The sequence below is a fragment of the Pseudopodoces humilis genome, chromosome 17, assembly GCF_049639895.1.
Source record: "Pseudopodoces humilis isolate 2021_Gansu_Grassland_sample_001 chromosome 17, ASM4963989v1, whole genome shotgun sequence".
Lineage (NCBI taxonomy): Eukaryota > Metazoa > Chordata > Aves > Passeriformes > Paridae > Pseudopodoces > Pseudopodoces humilis.
In genome coordinates this window covers 13,861,724-13,883,187 of record NC_142216.1, presented here as the reverse complement: position 1 = coordinate 13,883,187, position 21,464 = coordinate 13,861,724, and the positions used below count along the sequence as shown (strand labels likewise).

Genomic DNA, 21,464 nt, shown 5'->3' with positions numbered 1-21,464 from the left:
GGCACTGTGATCTGTGTGCACTGGGACACAACACCTGTACCACTCAAGCACAGGCCACTGCTGCAGAATGAGTAAGGTTTGTTCCTCTGGAAGCACCTGCTTCTGAACCAGGGAGACCCTACACAGCCAATCTGGCTCAGCTGTATTACGGGCTTGTCCACTTGGGACAGGTCATATGTGGTGAAAGACAGTGCTTGCTTGCTTGTTTGCCAATTTCACTTAAAATATTAGATATTTATAGTTTATTCTGACCTTCAATTCAGGAAATAATTGCGAACAAACATTTCAAAGCAGGGGAAGTGACATCTGACCCAACACATGGCATGTTCAGTTACCTTCACACAAAGCACACTGATGACTTTCAGGCTTCCACAGTTATTTTTCTGATATTATCAGGTACTTTCCATTTTTATCAAGAGATTTTATGTTCACCTGATCTGAAGTCAGGTGGACAGAGCTAACTGAGTTAGCACAGAACACTTCAAGCAGCAGGAAACTGTTTAATATGCAGCTTATTCATCACTGTCTTACAGCAGCCCTTCCAGGTCGGTTTGGGCATCTCAACAAGCTGCATGTGCCACAAATATATGTGCACATATCTATCTGATGAATTTGTGCTTAATGCTGTTAGTTTCAAGGTAAGATACTGTCCAGGAGGTGAGGACAGAGCAACTTCTGAAGTCAGAGGGGGAGAGAAGAAAGCACTGTTGAGTTTCTGTGAGAAATTCAGACTGAAAACAAGCACTTAGAAGCTCAGGGTTTCATTTTCCTTACCCGACACACATACTGACTCTGTGGTCCTGGGGAAAATGTTTTTGAGCGGATGATGGTGCTACCCCTGACAAACTGAGTTTGGGGTGGATTTGCTGCTCTTTTGTCTTTTGGACGAACTACAGTCGAGGACTGTGCAAGGCTCTCTGTGTTGGTCTCTTTATCCACCTGAAAGACACACAGTGCAGTGTAAATGCCAGCTTTCCATGTGCCCAGGACACACCCCCAGGGCTGTGTGACAGCCACCTGTGCCACATCTGTGCTTGCTGCATTCAAACCCAGACATTCTTTAGCCCTTCTCATGCAGTGTGTCCTGACTCTTCACTCCTGGAGCTCTGCTGCATTAACTGGATTGCTCCCTAAGGGCTCTGCATCCACTGATTGCTGTACAACACAATTGATTCCAATGGACTTTGCCTGTGGATCCACACATCACTGTGACCTGGCAATCCCACAGAGAGCAGGTATGATTTGAAAGACCATTATCTTGTGCATCTGCAGCAAAGATCCAAATCAATGTACAGAGAGAGCTGTGTACAGCACACTCCTGTTTGACTACAGCTACATTCAAAATTAAACAAGGTAAAAACCACTGTCCCATTAATGGAAACCATTTCCATATTCAGCAAAAAGAAGGCATGAAATGGTGCTGTACTAACTGTGGGACAAAATGGTCACACAGAATTATTTACAAAGACTTCAGGTAGATAAAAATTTAATCATCAATGATGAACTTCCAAATAACTGCTGTAGCTTTGCTCAGCTCAGCAACAACCCAGTCAGCTGAGAAATAGGAATCTTAAATCATCTTTCTGTTCAAAAGGCTCTTGACTGTACCTTCACTGCTATCTCTGTGTGCAGCTGGGAATTCAGACTTTCTTCTGTTTCCCACAGCGATTTTCCAACACAGAATTCTTCTTCCTCCTCTGCTTCATTCTCACTGATCTCATCCTGTTCTTCCAGGTCAGGAACCTCTTCATCTTGCCTGGAAGGAACAACTTTGTCATTGAACAGGCCTGTTGTGGACAATACTTTGGTGCTGGAGCAGGAGGTACCTCCTGTAAGCTGCTGGACAGAAACACATCCCCAAGGCAGCCCGGTACACCTGACAGGCCCTGCAGCCACTGACATTACACAAACACAGGCTTAGAAAGGAGAGAAGCTTCATCAGAAGACTACATTACATGAAACCAAAAACTTTATCCTGATCTGGCTTCAAAAGAAGCAAGATGAGGGTTCAGCCACGTGGTCTGAGTTTAAGGCAAATGTATCTTGAGGGGAGCTCTCAGGATGCCATAAATCTTAGTTAAAAAGTGTTACTGGACAAAATTCAAGCACTGTTTTAACACCCTTTTCAGCTCCCTTGACCTCACAGCAGGCTTCTCCATCAATCCCATTGGTCAGGCTTGCTTTCTATTTCAAATGTTGGACTTCTTTAAGGAAATCTGAATCTGGACCATATGAAGAACAGCCACATTAAAATTCAAGCAAAGCCTTGAACCACAGAGTGGAGTTTTCAGGGCATCCACAGACGACCGTACAAGTAACAAAATTAGCATAGTGCTACTGACAATTTTCAACATTTATCGGCTTTGTGCTCATTCTCTAAGCACAACCTCCAGAACAGAAGAAACAGGATTTTTCACCAAAACAGGGAAAGAAGAATACTCCCACAGCTCAGTATCATCTGCTTTTTCCTCTGCACCCAAATGCTCTGATAACTCCACAACAAGATGATGGTGGGGTGGCACATACCAGCTCTCTCCACTAGTTAAAGTGCTTCTGCTTTCCTCCAGTTTCTTCTCCACAGCTTCCAGTTCAACAGCTGTCTGCTCTAAGAGTGCTGAGACAGAGTCCTGAGGAGAGAATGAGGCTTCTCGTGAAGAAATGACTCTGAGAGGCTGCAGAGTGCCCAGCCTGTGCGGTGAGAGCAGCCCCCAGCCTCACTGCACACACACAGCTCAGTGCAGCCTTGTGGGCACAGCTGGCACAGCTCCCCCAGCATGTGCAGGTGTGCAGCTCCAGGCTGAGCACCTTCTGTATTTTGCATGTGCAAACTCTATCTTGACTTGCCCAGCAAGTTCATGGCAGCACTGTGAACTGCCTGGTGGGCAGGAAGGCTGGAGCTCACACTTCACTTACACCATGCCATGTACCACATCCCCCAGCTTCCTGAGCAGCAGATTTCAGTAAGTGTTTAGCACAGGACAAGGGCATGTCTGGAATCAACAAATTAGTTATTTTGCTGCATGTAACGACATGTTCAAGTTTTAAATATAAACACACCAGCCTTCACTTCTCTATAGTAACAGTCACACAAACCCTCTTGCTTGTCCTGTTTAGAAGAGATTTGTTCAATTTAAGCAGTTCTTACTGTTTTTTCAGTGCAGGGTACTTCAGAGTGGCTGTTTCCTTGTTTACTTTTCCTGTTTTGCTTCTGCTGATATTTGTAACTAAGGAGGTTATACCAACGGGTTGATTTCTCTCCGGATCTACATATTTCAGCAAGGCTAATTTGTGCTCCACCCTATTGAGAGGAAAAACACAGTTTTAGTGTAGTAGTAAAATGAACAGCTACCATACCAGTCAGAAGAAATCAGAGTGAAAATCCAGGACTGTTTGATTTTTGGAAAATTCAACAAAAAGAAAAACTGTCTGTTTATTCCATTTCAACAACCACTAGCAATGCTTTATGTTTAATTATTTTTAGCATTGTCAAGGGCCTCCTATCTAAGTAGCAAATGTTTCACTCCAGCTCCACTGTACAAGAATCCAGAAGTACAAACAGTGCTACTGCAGCAGGGAGAAATTACAGCCGGAGCCTTAAAGAGAAAGAGAAAGGAGAGGATGACTCCCTTTCAAGAAATTTGCAAGGCTGACACAAATGACTGCCCAAACCCAGATGTTTTAGCTTTGTATATCTCATTTCTCTTCATCTGCTTTGTCATTTTTTAATACATTACATTTAGTACACAACCTGATGTATCCAAAACCAAAGTAATTTGTTCTCAATTGCAATACCATAAATGTTTCCAAAAGGAAGAAAAGTAGTTAGAGTTTGACACCAAATCATGAAGGAGAAATATCTAGTGGTCTGAGGAGGCAGTTCTGTAACAAAACATTTATCTCATAATTGTTTTTCCTGATGAGAATTGTCATTGCAAAGAATGCTGTGGGGGAGAGACCACATAGCTAAAGATTATCAGGAAGGCTTTCACAGAAATTGCCATACCTCAAGAGTGTAACATCGTGTCTAATTAAAAAGAGGAAACAAACACAAAGTTATTAAAATAGAGCTGGATACTCACCAAACATTCTTCAAGGTGAGACTTATCTACAGTGCAAACATCGACTCTTAAAGTCTTCTGGCGTAAAGCAGGGTAGGAGATGGAAACCCAAAATACTTCATTGTACACGAGATTGTCTGAAGCTTCCACCGGCCTGGTGCGGAACAAGCAGCTCGTGCTCTCTGAGCAGGGCAGGACAGCCACACGAATGTTCCTGTGGGAACAGCACAGCACTCAGCACTGCCCTACAGGTGTGCAGCTCCCCACACAAATCCCTCAGTGAAAGTCAACCGAAGCACTGTGGACACCACTATCCTTTCCTGTTCTTTGGAGCTGCAGCCAACTGAGAAAAAAGGAGCATCTCATCACAGCATCAGAGATGTGAAGTGGCACGAGCTGCCACAGACTTCATCCTTCTGAACCTCATAATCAGACATCATGGGATCCTGTTTTACATGGCTGTTTGCATCTGTGCAACCTGTCACACTGCTCACACCCTTATGTAGGTAGGAACAGCAAAAATGAATCCAGTTTTTGTCAGCTTATTCAGCACACAGCTGAATTTAAAGACCTTGTGCTTGGAATGAGTCTAGCAGTAGCCACACATTTCCCAGCCCTGTGCAGGTGTCCAAGGAGTTCTGCAGCAGGACAAACTCCCCCTCTTCACTCAATGCAGGTGCTCAAGACAGTGCTACAATTAAGAACGTCACCAGCCAGTGCTAATTCCATCAAGTCCTTCCCTATCAAATACAGACCTTTGAGGAAGAAACTGTACCTTATTTCAGTTCACAGGTTTATTAGTTCATAAGTGTCACCACACAAAGTATAGAAATATTTCAGGAAGGGCAAATTTTTAAGAGTGTGAAAAATCATAAGGCAATCTCACTTTCATTCTCATTGGGATCCAACACAATTATATCAAGTGTGTTTATTTCATGCACTTACACTTTTTGATCTTGTTGTAACAGCAGTGCTGGAACATTACTCAGCTGGATGACCAGTATTGCAAATTGCTTATTTTTGTCATCATATCTGAATCAGAAAGACACAGAAAAGCATTATTATTAGAGAAGTCTGCCTTGGACTCTGTGACTGAATATGCCACACGAACAATACCAAAAATTTACAAAAAAGACAACACTATAAATGGGACCATGACTTGCCCATAGTTTAAAACAAAACCAGTTTCCTTTTTCATCAAGTTTTGCTACCAGAACATCCAGAATATAGAACAATCCAGAACATCCAGTACTTCAGGATTCAGATACAATGGACTGTAGACTTGACCTAACACACACTGCTTTTCCTAGGGTCTAGTTAAATTGCTGCATTGTAGCTACAATTTTTTGAGAGGTTTTAACAGCTGCAATACAGGAAAGCTACAAGTAAAAATATTTGAGTATTTGTCATGAATAACCTTTTGCTTTGGAGGGCCATGACAAACGAGTTTTGAACTACTTCTTTTCCTCAAATCCCACATCACTTCCAAAAAGTCATTTAAGGAGGATGGCTCTGTGCCTGCCCTCCTATACCTTTCGGTTCCACATGAGGTCAAGGATTGAGACTGCCTCTTATTCTCAGCAGTTTTCCCCACCCAAGCTGCACCCTTAAGGATTCTGCAATCCAGCCAAGGGCTTTCTCCAGCCCAGCACTGCCAGTGCTCCTGCTGCTTGTTTGCACCCCCATACCCCAGTATCACCAGTTGATTTCCACTGACATGAAAGAGGACATCTGGGCCAAGAACCTCCTGGAGTCAAGTGTAATTCTTAATTATACTAAAAAAGGACATTAGTTAGTTAACACTAATAGGACAGGAGAAGAAAACAGCATAGAAAACACAATCTTTTAAATCCCATTTATCATTCTTTCCACTGGAAGGCAAATCCAGTAAAATACGTTGCACATACCTCATTGCAATTTGCACTTTGGCTGTTCCAACTGCTTCTGTATCATCACTGTCAAACACCATCACTTCTGACACACATGGTCTGAAAGGAATCAACAATTAAGGATTTGGTTTGCCTCTTATTGAAGTGTTTGCATTTAGGTGATACAAGACCTTTTTCTTTCCATTCAGGGGTTGGGTATATGGATTTTGTAAAATTAGCAGCTTAAAGAAAGCCTATTTAAGAAGTAAGTGCAACCAGCCTTAGAGGTATGTATTGCAGTGCTTATCAGCAGAAAGTCATATGTCTTCCCTCCTCACCGCCAAAAGAAAAAAAGCCACACAAAAGACTGCAAAAATAAAGCAGTGGGGGATTTTTAAAGGGTTCCCTTGACTGGCTTTTAGTAAAAATGGTTGATTGGCCAGCAAGAGAAATACAACTTAACAACCACAATCCTGTCCTGCATCGTGACAGCAAAAATTCTCAACTTGTATTAGATTTATGTAATTCCTTTGTTTCTTTAAGAAATCAAACTTTCTTAAGCACATTAAAAGTGACAGAGTACACTGACTAGCTTTGCTGGAAAGAGCTATTCTGCATCATTTCCCTCCCAATATATTTCTCCTCCCAAGTTTTATGCACTGAAAGTCCCCAAAACTACATTCATTGTTTAGTTGATTCAAGAGGCTATGCTGTAGCACATAAAAACAGGATTAGCATTCTTCTCTTCTAAGTGTTTTCCATATTACTGCTTTGCACTCTCTTGCATTTTGTTACATTTCAGCTGCAGAGGGTGGCTCATCCCACCCTCACTACTTGGACAGGCACCAAAAAGACACTGCAGGCACCACAGGGGTTGGCAATCCGATAACCTAAACAACACTATCAGAAATGTGAGTGTGTATGGGATGCCTTCTGTGATTGTCCCACTCCCCTCTCCAGAGCTCCCTACCCCACTGAAGGGACACAGGGGCCCTGGGACTCCCAGCTGACTGCCTGAGCCCAGGAGCTCTAGTTTTCAGAACCATTACATTCCCTTGTCAAAGTGAACTGTGCTGTAAACATAAAAATTACTCATTTATCTAGTGAATTAATGGAGATAACTAATGAATGAGTGGAATCTGAGATGAGTGATATTTCACCTCTACAGCTGTGTTTTGCAACTAACAACCCTATAATTCACCTCAGTGCTAATAAAACAGTAGGAAAACCCACATTAGATGCAGCCAAACCATGTACCACTAAGATCAGTACCTTCCAGTGAACTTTTTGACAAAGCTCCCACAGACAATCCAGAAAGCCAGCAAGAGCAGTGGCTCCCAGCTGTGCCCTTAGTGGGAGAAGTCTTGCAGGCATCACATCCTGCTCTTGCTTCAAGCACTCGGGAACTGCATCGCTGCACGTGTACATCCATCAGGCAGTTCAAGGTGCTTCTGCTTTCTTCCTTAAACACCCCTAAGTCCCCTCACACTGACTGAGGGCTGTCACTGGCTGAGAGGAGGGGAGTTTTCCACCTGCCAGATGGCTCTGCTCCCCCCACCAAGGCAGCAGACACAGCTTACCGACACCTTCACAAACAGGCCAGCTGTTCAAACAGCTCTCTGTGAGATTCCTTTCAGCTGCTTCTATTATGGGAAGCATAGGTCATTTTGATAATCAAATTCAACCTGCTCAGTTTTTTCAGAAGTATTAAGAAACCTGAGATTGAGACGTTTAGCCATCGAATTACAAAAAAAGCTCATAACCAGCAGTATTCCAGCTGACTTTTGTGCAAAGCTGAGTCATTGGCTTCGTTCTGGAGAGAGATCTGATGTCTACCTTTGTACAGATGCCTCGTACACCCCGCTATCTCCAGCAACAGATTCATCAGACACTGCAGCTGACACGCCTGCCACCTTCAGCGCCGTCCCTCCAGCTGTGTTTATACCTGTCAGAAAAGCAGAGGAAAACCAAAAGCAGCTGTTAATGAAAACAAACTGGTTAACCAGCAGCTTTTCTTCTTATCCTCCCCCTGAATTGCATTTTTTTCCCCAGCCAGGTATTGTTAAGTAACAGCACATTTCTGAAGACAGAGAGGACAGAGGCAGGGCAGGCTGAGTTGAAAGATGGCCTTGAAGTGAGGGAATGTGCCAAACTGCCTTAGAGAACAAAAAGTGCACAGAAAATGGGAATAGACTGTGTGGTGGAGTTGAGAGAGGGTTTCATTGCACAGTGAGTGCCCATTTATTCCCTGGGCCCTGCAGCAGTGTGAGGGCTGAGGTTACACACAGGCTGGGCCCAGTTACAGCTGCCTGCCCTGGCACCTCCCCGGGCATGGGTCCTTGCAGGAGATGCCAGAAGAGGCTTCCAAAGCCCTGGAAAGGCAGGGTGGTACCCTTGACATGATGAGCAATGCTCAGAAGCAGCAGGACTTCCAAATTCTAGTGAACTTATAAATATGAACCAATAAACAAACTCCTACTGCAAGGCACCCTTAGGCAGGCAGCAATCATCCTGCTCCAGCCACCCAGAGAACAATGGCTGGGCAAGCACTGCTGACCATGCTCTGGCCAGGAACGGATCATGTGGAGCTGCATATCCCACCTGGAGTGCTAATACCAAGTTTTCAAGATGGGAACAGCAAAAAAAACACCCCCTAAATCTGAAATGTTTGTCTACACAGGACAAAAGGCAGGTCCAGAAAGACCAGGTTAACTAGCTGAATGTGGAGAGAAAGAGATTTATAGGATTTAAAAGAGCAGTCATATGCAGGAATACAGGGAAAAGGAGATAAGGAAGAGAAATCAAAGAAGGTGAAGCAAATTTTGTACAGAGGTGTTATCTCACACAAATTTCTTGTGCTTCAAAACAGGGAAAGATTCTCCCTGGAAACCTGCATATTCTGCATCTTTCCACTTGAACATTTCAGTGGAGAGGAGCTGCAGCCAAGAGTCTGGAGAACTCCATCTGCCAATGTGGCTAATGAGTGCTGGGCCATACCCAGCTCCTGGCTCTCATCCTCAGGGATGTGGGAGACCTGCTCCAAGAGTGAGGAGGTGCCAAAGTGTCACCCTGGGAGCAGCTGGAGCCTCACAGTAGCAGAGCACTACACTCTGCTCCAACAGGCTTTTGTTTTTCAGAAGTGGTCCTTCTTTCCCATAGAGTTAGACAAGCACATGCCCTCAAACCAATATATGGTTTCCAAAGCATATTTTCTTTACTACAAAGCAAGTTTGGGTTTTGGTTGGTTTTTTGGGGTTTGAGTTTGTTTTTTTGGATTTCTCTTGGTGTTGTTTTCTTCACAGTCTCACAAAGCCACTTAAAGAATTAAACCCAGCTTTGAATAAACTGGAGGAAAAATGTGCAAGGGTTATGGAATACCATAAGGACTCGTAAGCCAACAGTAGAGGGTGCTACAAGTAACCCCAATGCTTTCAGACACCTGTGCCATTTTGGGCCCATTTATCCACGCATTTTTTGACACTACCACCAAATGGCATTTCTCATCTTGGTACTCCCATGGAACCACTGGACAGAAATAGTATGTCCAAGACCTTTTCCCCATAGGCCAATCCACATGAATAGAAGTTATCACCTGTAACACAAGTATCAGTCATTAACTGAAACAAATGGATCCATTTAACACTCCACTCCCACTTTAATCCATCCTCCCTCCTGCCATGTGCCAGGGCCAGGCTCCTGCAGTGCTGTGGATCACAGGCCGTGCTAGAGGTTCGTGGGAAGGGTCAAAACTTCTTTCCTCAATGATCCTTCAATACCTCCTAGTCCATGGTTTTAATAGGAAAATAACTTCTTCCCCACTGGCTGGCTTCCTGAATATGATTCTTGGAGTTTTACACACCAAATGCTGCTCTGGGAATCCCTTTACATGACACTGGCTCACTGGGAAAGGCACTGCAGGTTGGCCTCCACACACCAAACCTCTCTTTCTCCCTCAGTTCCCAAAGCCATGGAGTCTTTCCAATCCAGAAAGCCTCATTCTTGACCACCTGCCCCGAGGACCTCAGGGCCAGGGGGGCTGAATACAGAAAGTGCACAACAGTGAAGTAACTTCTCTACAGCAGAGTGCTACAGTGTAAAGGTGAATAAAATGAATGGCTCCCTGACAACAATTCCAGACACCCTTTTCCTTACTGGTTTTGCAAAAGACTTGAGAAGTTCAGCCCTTTCCTGCAGCTAATTAACACAAAATTCAGACTTTCAGTCTTTAGCCTTAAGCGTCTGAAGAGATATCACACTAATAAAAAAGTTGATGAAAAGAGTTCAGAACTGACTCAACTCTTCTCCATTTTCCAAGGAGGTGGATGCTATTAGTGTTGTTTCACCTTTTTGTTTTCACTCACATGAAGAATTTGAAGTTTGCTCTGCTCTTCCTGCTACTTGCCCTTCCATGGGCCTTGAAGAGCCATGTCATGCACTGTCCTCACATCCAGACCATTTAATCAGAGAATGCTGGACTCTGCCAGGCTCCAGGTTTTGCTATTCGTTTCCCCTAAATCACTCAGGTGTTTCTCAGGTGAGAAAGGCAGCTTTTATTTCAGTTTCAAAGCTAGAGGAGATTCTGCTCTACCAGAAGGCAGCAGCAAAGCCCTCAGATATACTGCTCAGCTCTGCTTCCAGGACATGTGAGTGTGCTTTGCCCAGGACTGACCACCCCAGAGCCAGTCCCCTGCATTTTGGGTGTTACACTGAACCCCCCCACCCCCAAAATGCCTGAGGAGTAGAATCTCATCTCGTTATTGCCCTGAAATAAACTACTTATGGTGATTATTTTGTCTGCTGACTGGCTAACAGCAGTAATCACTTAATCTGCTTAACACCTGAGCTTTCACTTTAACAGCCTTGGCAAATCTTGAAGAGCTAAAAAGGTTAAAACTAATCAGCACCCAGTTCTAATAATTAGTGTTTCCTACTCAAATGCATAATACCTCTTGCTTGTAGGAAAATGGTAGCTCAAAGGGGAAGATTTGCACTTGTGTTTTTTATTGTGTTTTAAATTGTGTCAGCCTTCTTAATGCAGAAGGTGGTGGTAACATGGTACTGGTTCCTTTTATTCACATGGGCTGTTCAATAATCCCACGAAAAACAGAAACAATCTGTACTGCTGGTTCACAGAACTGTATCTTGCAAGTTTATATTGCCTTTAAAGCTCTTCCTCACTGCAGCTACAAATCCAGTCCTTTCACTCATTGGATTTAACCCAACTGCAGTCACAAGAACTTCAGACAGGCCCTAGCACTGTGCCCTGGTTGTGCCAACTGCTTTCCATCCGCTTCAGCCCCTCCATTCCAAAAAAAGGATGAACCCTTCCCACCCACCAACAAGCCATATGCATATATATGAGAATATCCACTATCTCTAATGTCTTACTTTATCATGCTTACAATCTAAACACGTTTTTGTTGCTAAGAGACCAAAACAGCAGAATTTGAGCACAGCCTTGACATGTCTGCTCAGCTGAAATTAATAAATTCATTGCCACTGATTTACTGGGAACCAGAGCAGGATCTTATGCATACCAAAGTGGTGGGGAAGGATTATTACTACTATAATTTGTTAACTGTTAAGCTATATGAATTTTCCAGCCCTCCTCAAAAGCTTGGTCAAAAAACTTTGCACCAATATGGCACTGTGTCTCCCAGACCCAAAACAATAGATGATATTCTGAATAGTTAAGTGCCAAACCAAAGCAGGAATCCCACCACGACCATTTACATTTGCACATGAAATCCCTGTGATTTGTGTCCACAATCTGTCTACAATAAAAACACACATAAATCAGTCTCATGCAAGACTCATTATATCAGTATTTTTGTGTACAAATTAAAATACCAACCCTCCCTCCAAGACAGGAACAACCCTCCCAAACAAGACAGAAAACAGAGTTGAAAACATTTTTCAACATAAAAACAGCAAGATGACAGCTTCTGAAACACTTGCTTCTCAATGCTTTATGAATGACATTAAATATAAATGCATGCAGTGTGTGAAAATCTTTTCCTACCATACCTTGACCTAGATGTTTATCTCCTGCTCGAGGCTCTTCCAGTCTACAGTTGCCACTCCCAGTGTTTAGGGTGAGTTCTGACAGATTTGCACTTATCTCTGCATCATCAAAATCCATATGGCTTGAAAAGGCATCACCAGTCAGAAGTGGGTCTATCACCAGCGGAGAGCAAGGTGGGGATGGAGAAGAGAGAGATGACCTTGGGGACAGTGATGTCATGGATTTGGGAGTACCAGACAAGGACCTCAGAGCCTGCATGCGACTGGTGGTATCTGCTTTTTGAGTTTTTGCTACTTCATCCTCGTGAATGGTGGTGATACAGCCTGATGGCCTAAACCCAGTGGCCCCTTCTAAGAGCAAGTCAAGCTTGTTTTGATATTCCGAGTCCAACTGCTCCAGCTGCTCCAGGTGCTCATAGTAGAGATCAGTGAAACTGGCTGAGGTGGACGAATCCTGGCTGGAGGTGGCAAGAGATCCTCTGCTAGATGCAAGAGAACCAGGGCTGCTGCTTGAGGAGAGGGAAAGCATGCTGGTGGAGAGACTGAAGGAAACAAGTCAGAAAACCATGACACTGTACCTTCTGATTTCTCATGAAAACACTGCAATGTCACCACATCTCTAAGCCCACAGGGTGTTGCTTTGTTAGCTCAGGCCACACGCATTAGTCCCCAGAGCAATCCAGAACCACAGTCTACACAGCAGAAATTGTGGGTCACTGCTTGGTAAAACAGTATCAACCATATTCATTTTTTCTACTCACCATATCAGACTCCTAAGAGCCTTTGTTTAGCCAAAACAACTCTAATGAACAGCTTCAATCCAATTAAAATTTGTGCCATCCCCCTCCTCCCGCATCTCTCTGGAAAGTATCTATGGCTCCTGTTAATCTTCAAAGCAGACTGCAAAAACCAGCAAGGCCCATGCAAGAAGATGAAGTTATAGCAATGAACTGTCTGACCATATGGAAATTTTCTTCCATTTGCCTCAATCTTGGACCTGCAGCCAAAAGGCAGTATCACAGCTGCCTGGATCTGGCCCTCAGAGATCACAGCAGCCAGCAGTCCAGAAAGCTGGCAGGATTTATCCATGTGAAAGACTGCTACATGGAATCCAGGGCCAAGAGAGCAAGGGAGAAAGTAGGGGCTGGGCTGTGAAATCAATTCACACGCTTTATTTATCCCTAGAGTTCTACATTCAGAACATAACTGACAACAAAATTAATTTCAAGCAGGTGCTGAATAGAAGTCTGTTCAGATAAGAAAGTCCAGACACCACAGCACAGTTTTCTGCTCAGGAGACCCAGCAAGTATTCCAGTAGTGACTGCAACATGTACCAATGTACAATCTCTAGAAATTCCACTTAAACCAACACTCCTGCTCTGCATATTGAAGACTTTGGTCATTATTGACCCTCACTTCAGATAGGGATTAGATATTGAAAAATTTCTGAGTATTTCTGAAAATTTCTGAGTAAGTGGCTTAAGTTGCCCTGCTGAAAAACTGTGAGATATTAATAAGCCTAATAATCCCTTATTTATTATTTATAGAGTAAAAGCTGGAAACTATGTTTGTATAATTATTTCCATGACCTTAGGAGAACCAGGCAAGTATGCTGTATTTAGTATAATTTTGGCAGAAAATGTCTTCTGACAGATGTGCTGTGCATCACATTTGTTCAAAAAAGCTTCTGATAGATGTTTTTGCATATTGGCAGTATATACACATCTGTTGAAGCCTAATGAATTTACAGCTTTTCAGTGTACTTCACTATTAAAAGGGAGAGGTTTTAAATTAATCTTTTCCCTATCGAAAAACTGGGCTCAACTTCTTTTTGTACATGCCTTTGAATGCCAGACATTTTGCATTATGGGGTTAATAACAAACACTTATTCTTATGAAGGAGCATGCCAAGAATGCTGGGCACACAGTTAGGAAGAAATTAGTTTCACATGCTTCTTGGTCACCTCAAAAGATCCCTAATCAGCTAGGTGAAATGAAAATATGATGCATTTCCACTGCATAAAAGCCTCACAGATAGCTATTCTCCATGCTGGCTTATTTACACGTCAGTCTTGCACTATGATTTCTTTCCAGTCTTTTCGGTGTCATCTTCACAAAATGAAACAGAATCCAAGTGGAGCAGAAGCTACAAACAGAGTAAATTCAGTACACACTGGCAGGAAAAAACCTCAACCAAACAAAAACCCCACCAAACTTCCTTGCTATCAGAATGATAAAAATACAGTTTTAGCAAAATGATTTGGCCTTAGTGCCTGCAGTCATGCATGTTGGAAACACCAATCCTGTGTTCTTCCAAAAAATACAGCCTGAACTAGAAGCCATTCTTCACACCATATGAACCACAACAGATTCAGGGGTATCTCTATATATTGTCTACATTGCAAGCAACAGTACACTTGGAATTAGAGAAATATGATCATTCACACATTAATGTGTAGTTGCATTAGTAAGATTCACTCCACTTGCTGTCTGTAAAGCTTTAACATACTTTATTAATGTAATACTTCAGTAACTCAAACTTTAGTGAATAAGTCTCAGCTATCCCTCATCACCTAAATATTGCTGAAATAGAAGGGACTGTGCAAACTCCTGCTGTGAGACAGAGGCACCAGCAGGAGGTTGTTCAGCCCATTGAAAAGCACCATAAACTGACCTATGATCCCAAGGCTTCTCCTTACACTGACTACACAGGGGCCTTAGGTCACTACTGGGACTGAAAGGCCTTTTAGCCCTTAGCTGTGAGCTGGAACTGTTAGCAGAGGAAGTCAGTGGCACAATGTGCAGCAAAAGCAACCACAGCTTCTGGAAAGGGTCACCTACCTCTTCAGCTGGGTGTGCAGCATGGCAACCAACCGTGTGGTTTCCTCCAGCTCTCGGACAAGCTGATTTCTTTTACTGTTCAGCTTCAATCTAAGAGGAGATCAAAAAAGAGACAAGCTAAAGCAGCATTTACTATGTGAAATAAGGAGTAAAGGAAAAATCTACTTTTTTTTTGCTGTGAAATCCTACAAAAGTTGATAGGAATACACAGGACTGAATTTGGTCCAGATATGTAGGTGTTTACCAACTTCATAAACTCTTAAAATGCAGAACTCAATCCTGAAAAAATTCACAAGAGAAAATAATTACAGCTGGTACCATAAAAGCTAATGTTTCCAGGATCAGGCCTCAAAAGAGCTGGGCAGATTTTACTCACTAAACACTACTGCATTCCTAATGTGCTAATAAAACTATAAATGTCCTAATTTCCTTCCACTAAAGCCTATGGATGATTGAGGGTTACTGGATTTAGTTATTAACCATTGCATTACAGATTTCCATTATTGGCTTTAGCAGCATCTCAGCTTTATTTCCCACCTGAACTGGCTTGAGACAAACACATTGCTCACACCCTAGCTGAACAGGCCTCTGGACATAAAATCCTTCTCCATAAATGTGTTACGTCTTTGTCACTCTAGAATGTGACCATATTCCCAAAAATCCCAAATGAAGGTCTTTACCTTATGGCAAGACCAGAACCATTTGTCAAACCACAGATACCTCAAGCAGGTAAAAGTGTAATGGCCAAGACATTTACATTTTTTCCAGCATGATAAAACCACAAAAAGCCTATGTATAAAATTGGTGTCATTTGGACACTGCATTGAAGAAATGAAAATATGGAGCCAAAGAGAGAGTGGATGCAGTGTGCCTACTCCATTTCAAGAGACTGCAGCTACCAGAAACACTACTGAGCCACCCTCATTAATACATCCAGACTGTAAAACACCTGTAGGCAATGCCTAATGCAGTATTCATCCCCACTGTACATTCCCCTGAGATCTCCTCCTGCAACACAGGTAAAATTAGGGAAGAAAGTTGGCATTTTTTTCAGCTAGTTTAGATTCACAGGATATTCTCTGCAAGCCCCACAGCCCTGTCAAATACCAGATCCTACAGGAATCACATACAAGGATGCTCAGAACAAACAGCAAATTTAAGAAATTTAAAATTCCATCTGCTGACATTTACCAAGGCCCAGACTGCACAGCAACTGCAGTAGAAGCTGCTGTGAGGTGCTGGCTGCATACAGAAATGTTACACTACATTAACACTACACTGGGCTATTTAGAGCATTCTTTACATTCCCATAAAGGATTTGTTGTAGGAACAGCAACCTTTCCCCACTAGCACAGTAAAACTTGCACATGGGCTGTTTGAGAGATGAGTTCAGAAGCTTTCTGAGTAGAGTGTCCTGGGAATGTGAGGGCACTGCTGTGGGCAGTCAGCCAGGGGATGCTGGTGCTTGCTGCCAGTTACCTCTTGCCCAAAAAGGCACTGCTCTGTGCCCACTAACCCACCTCTCAGTGAGAGCTTTGCTCTGAGTGTCTCTAGCAGCCTGAAGGTCCTCCTCCAGGCGCCTCCTCTCTGTCTCCAGTCTCTCCACCTCTCCTCGAGTCCATTTTCTGGGGCTAATAAATCGCATTTCTTTTAAGAGCTCCTCCTTCTCATTAATCAGTATCAGACGATCCCGCTCAGAGTCCAGCACGCCAGGCCAGGCCTCACTGTCAAGTTTAGCCAGCTGGATTTTCAGGTTTGCTATTCTGCAGGGGGAAAAAAAAATGCAGTTATTCCCTGAGGAGTGCCTGATCTCCTGCTCCAGATACGCAGAGGTGCACCATGACCAACCACAACTTCCAGAGCCCTGAGGAAGGCTCTGAGCTCCAGGACAACCACTCTTGTGTGTCCCCCTTACCAGAATGGTGCCAAGTGACAGCACCACTGGGATGTGGACATGCAGAATGGGATTTTAACTCAGGTTTGTTCACAATGGAAAAAGAAGCTTCTAGCTAATCTGCAGAGTGTCCACCAGTCAGGGAATAATACAACAAAAATTCTGGATTTTGAAAAGGCAATCAGATATACTACAAATGTTTCATATGTATTACAGTGTGATCTCAGAGTAGTTTGTGTGGAGGATATGATGTGATAATTACCTACTCTTTAATCACTTTTATGGAAATAACTGTGTACTCCCCATATACAATTCAGATAAAGATTAGTGTTTAGTCAAAAGCTTAGAAACTCTTTTTTTGTCTTTACAATGAGGAAGTTAATCATATTTCCATGCTGCTACTGCAAGAACCCACCTGTTGATTCAACAGTAAGCATTCTAGACACATTAAGGAGCTACACTACTCCTGGTGCAACCTGCACTTGAGGATGTGAGGAGTAGGAGAGGCAATGTGATCCTACCAAAATCCAGAGCAGCTTATTTGCATCAGAATCAAAGCCTATTTTCATTAGAGGTATCACTCCAGATTTCAGTTGAAAGCCTGTATCACCAGTCCTCCAGCACCACTCCACATCAGCTCAGGGAGGAAGACAGTGACTAAAAGCAACAGCAATATGGATGTAGAATTTTTCAAGAGCTTTGACTGACAAGAGGAGGAGAGCACAGCTTGTGGTAGGGAAGGAGGCTGCTCACTCCAAGTGTCTGCCTGTTCCAAATTTCCCAAATATCTGACCTGCTCAGTTAGGTCCACAAATGGTCAGCTCTGCAATGCAAAAGATAGAGAGAAGCAGGATACAGAACCAAGGGCAGTAATCTTGGTCCTCCCAAAGGGAGCTGCCTCCTTTGCACTCACTAACCTACAAGTCTTCAAGACCTGATAGGCTGATCATGGTAGTTTGAAGAGAAACAATAGTACAGATAAATCTGAATTAGAATTACCAAGGATCTGTGTTTCTGAACTCACACAATCCAAAATATCAAGCGGGAAGCAAGGAATGGGAAGGCCAGAACCGTCTGGGATGAAAAAAATTTAAAAATTCAGAAGGCAAACAAGTAGAAGAAAGTATTTTGCAAGATATTTTCCAAAAAAATTCACCTGACTGAACATCAGAGAGGCAAGGCAAGGCCCCTTCACGTGATGAACTCGGGTTAATCCCACACTCAGGTTTAGCAAATACATAAGAAATGGAAGCGACATGTAAAATGAATGTCCAATATGTTTCTGTCCTTGAAAAGGGCTTTGTGATCTGGTGACAGACTTACTGGACTTAAATCTGTTACAGCAAATAGTTGCAGGTACTGATCTGGATTCATCTCTCTAGAATTTGGTTTATGCTGCAGAAACACAGAGGATGGTGTGTGCTTCCTCCAGCAAACCAGCGCACAGGCAGGCACAGAGCAAATTCAGTGCTAAACAGCAACATCAAAGTGTGTGGAGTAAGCAGTAAGATGCAGATCTGGGCAGCAGCAGCTAGAAGGCTCCTGAATGGCCTTGAAGAATAAAGCTTTGTCTTCCAGGCTCCAGAGGCCAAGAGGAACTTAAGGCCTGAGAGAGCCTGCGAAGGATTAGGCTCACACACACTGACCTGCCTCCAGCATCACAGGAGACAGACGTGAAATCACCTTTCTGAAGGGAAGCATCACTTTCTGTAAACCCATTTCCCACAGCAGGTTGCTCACTCTAATGAAGTTCCATAATTGATAGATATTCAGCTCAACTATTTTTAGGTAGTCTTAAGAGCTGTTTTGTTTTTGAGTGCCTGATTAAGTGCAATACTGTGCTCCAATGAAGAATTAACAGTGGCATTAATTCATAATCCAAGAATTCCTCTGTGCATTTTGAAGGGATATGAGTCTAAGAGGATTGGCTAGCATAAATCTGATCACTTTTGGCACACATTTGCATGGATATGGCTTTTCCATTGGAATTTGTTCTCTATGCATTTCTGAGTCTAAAAGCTTTGTTAAGCTAACCTCCAGTTTTATCTCAGGTACATGATCATTATTTTCCCCCTTTTCAGTTAAAAGGAGTTTTATTATTCTATTTTTGCAATAAAACAGCACCATCACAAAAGAAACACACTGCAGAAGGTCTGCACTGTGCTGAACACTCCAGCCCTTCAGCATTCACTGCCTGAGTCTGAACTGCATCACTGCTGATGATCCAGGCTGGGCTTGCAGTGCTGGCCTCAGGTCACACTACCCTTCTGAATGGCCACCAGAATGAACAAATACAGAACAAGAAGCTCAAGTTTTATTTAGTTGTTTTCTTTCTACCTAGAAAAGGCAGTTAGATGATTTATTCATCATCATAACAAGACTCTTTTTAGTTAATTAGGGAAAGTTAGCACCTTCTATTATTATGCAACATAGGCATAGCACATACAATTTTTAGTCTCTGGAGATTGTCCAGAGCACATGCATCTCCACAGGAGCACGAACTAAGATGTGTATCTACAACCAGTAATTAACAATCCTGTATCAGATAAGCTTCTGTTCTTGAGCAAAAAAAGCCACAAGCTAAGTGGGAGGTGTGGTTTAAAAACTGACCAGTGAAATACCCACCGTCATTGTAATGTTGCTTAATGTGACATTAAAATATTTCATTTCAGAAGATTAAAAAAACGTATTTCTAAAATCCCTGAGTTACCACCAGTCACACAGAACCCAAGCTGGAATTTTAACTGCTGAAGAAATTAGAACAATGCAGGGTGCAAGTTGTGCTACACAACTGAGTTACTCCTACATGTCTGAAGTTGTACAACAGAATTTAGTTGCATCTCTGATTGCATTCATGCTGCAGCAGCTATCTCCTTGCTGAGAGGTAGCAATGACAGCCTTTTAGACATGATACTCATTCTCAGTTTTGAATACGATTAAGCCAAAGGTTTGTCACTGTAGCTGCCCTGTGTCTTTTTTTGGGTCCTATATTATCTGCTCTGGGGATCTGTTGTTTGCCTGAGCTGTGACAGGAGAGGATGCAGTGATGGGGAACTGAGTCCTGGCAGTTCTGGTGTGGTGAAGTTCAGTCAGATACTCACCCACATCTGAGCTTTTAGTCTGGTCCACAGCAATGGTGCAAACAGCGTCTGCCGGAGCCTGCTTTCTAAAGCACCAGCCCTTTACAGATCTAGTAGTTCTAAACTAATTAATATGGGACCATCTTGATTTCAAACCTTAAGTTTTACCTCTCCAGATACTGCAGAGCTAATACAACACATGTATTTCCATCACTCGCTTTCTGCACAGTTTGTGCGTTGGCGAAGTACTTAGCCTTCTATTGTGTTTTTGGAACATTTTAATGCTGCTGTGGGGACAGGAAACACTTCTAACATCATAAGGAAGAATTTTCACAGGAACAGAAGGTTCCTTGTGAGTCACTATATCCATAGTATTGTTCCAGCTTTAAACCAGTCAAGGTATTTGTTTCTGCAGCTCCTACTAAATACTGTGCCAAAACCACGGTGGCTCTGATACCTGGAGATCTTTTCATTTTAGCATCAACTATTCATATGCATTTAGATCCATCTTTCTTCATGGTAATGTTTTTTAAACTTTGAGAAAAACCTATAGATAACCTAGGACAAACATGGGGTGTAAGCAGCAAGTATTCTTTAACTGCAAAGTGTGTTGTATGCCACTCATCATCACTTCAACTACTGTGCTGTCTTCATAAGGTTCTCTCTCTTTATAAAGAGCATATTAAATAAGTTTTCAGGCTTGTCACTATTCACTTGCCCCTCCTTGGAAAAGGTACAGGATAAAGGAGGAGTATTCCTCTTCAATCTGAATGTGTAAAGTCAGTGTGAATTAAATTGAAGCCTTCAGCAAAGCTTAAAAGTAAAAGGCAATTTTACTACGGCCTAATTAACCACTGCATTTGAAGGAGTGGTATTTTTAAAGTTGTTTTTAAAAGTCACTGAATGATTTGAATGTCAAGGTAGTTTGGAAAATCTTGGACTGACAAAACAAACAGTTCTGGTAAAATTGCTCCACCTAAGCAAAGAAGTATAAATTTGTGCCAAAAGCAGTTGGACACATAGTTCTGCCACAGATCAAATTTTATGCCACTGAGAAACACGGACTATTGGCCATGCCAGTACACCAAAATGAGAGCATTATTAGTAACCTCAGCCTTAAGGCTCTTATTTCTAACCAGAGGCTGGAGAAAAAGCTTTGTCTTTGCGTATATCCCAAGCACAGATTGTACAAATGCATCTGAACTTTGTTATTTTGGAGTTGCAAAGTCCCTCTAGAGCAGTTAGAAGTGAAGAAAGTCACCCCCAGCAATGGTTACATCACTGAACAAAGACTAGGCCAGCCAAAGTCTAAGTAATAATTCTTGGTGGTTTTTCATTTAACTACACAGTTGAGTCAGCTACTATCTATTAAAAAGTAAATCTTGGAAAGCTTTTACTTAAATTGGCCTGTTAAGTAGATAAAATTTTTTTTTAATCTATTCTTCATTCATCTGAGATCAGAGGGCAAAGGTGAAAACTTACATTCTTACGGATAAGCTCTGGAATTGCAGCCATTGACCGTATTTTGATGTAAGGTGTTAACACAATATACATTTCTCCTTATCACACTTAGGCATGCAAGCATTCATTCATTTCAAATAAGGTAAGGAGATGCCTTGCAGTACAGTCTCCTTATTAGGAATGGGGAAGCACTGGCAACAGGTACCAGAACCACTTATGTCCCCATAGGTGTGGCCA

The 21,464-nt window shown here is 42.6% G+C and overlaps 1 protein-coding gene across 2 annotated transcripts in view; it reads right to left on the bottom strand.

Annotated features, from left to right (window-relative positions):
- The window catches only part of WWC1 (WW and C2 domain containing 1), a 66,727-nt gene that overhangs the window by 3,920 nt on the left and 41,343 nt on the right, over positions 1-21,464 (bottom strand). The window contains exons 9-19 of one of the 2 annotated variants that reach the window (XM_005523465.3): positions 16,313-16,555; positions 14,793-14,882; positions 11,954-12,492; positions 7,763-7,871; positions 5,966-6,046; positions 5,004-5,090; positions 4,080-4,272; positions 3,146-3,298; positions 2,527-2,627; positions 1,609-1,756; positions 775-939 (exon numbers count right to left, since the gene is read on the bottom strand). In XM_005523465.3, coding sequence (XP_005523522.1) covers positions 775-939; positions 1,609-1,756; positions 2,527-2,627; positions 3,146-3,298; positions 4,080-4,272; positions 5,004-5,090; positions 5,966-6,046; positions 7,763-7,871; positions 11,954-12,492; positions 14,793-14,882; positions 16,313-16,555 — 1,909 coding nt within the window. The remainder of the gene's footprint in view (positions 1-774; positions 940-1,608; positions 1,757-2,526; positions 2,628-3,145; positions 3,299-4,079; positions 4,273-5,003; positions 5,091-5,965; positions 6,047-7,762; positions 7,872-11,953; positions 12,493-14,792; positions 14,883-16,312; positions 16,556-21,464) is intronic. The other variant, XM_088063593.1, reaches the window with a different exon arrangement.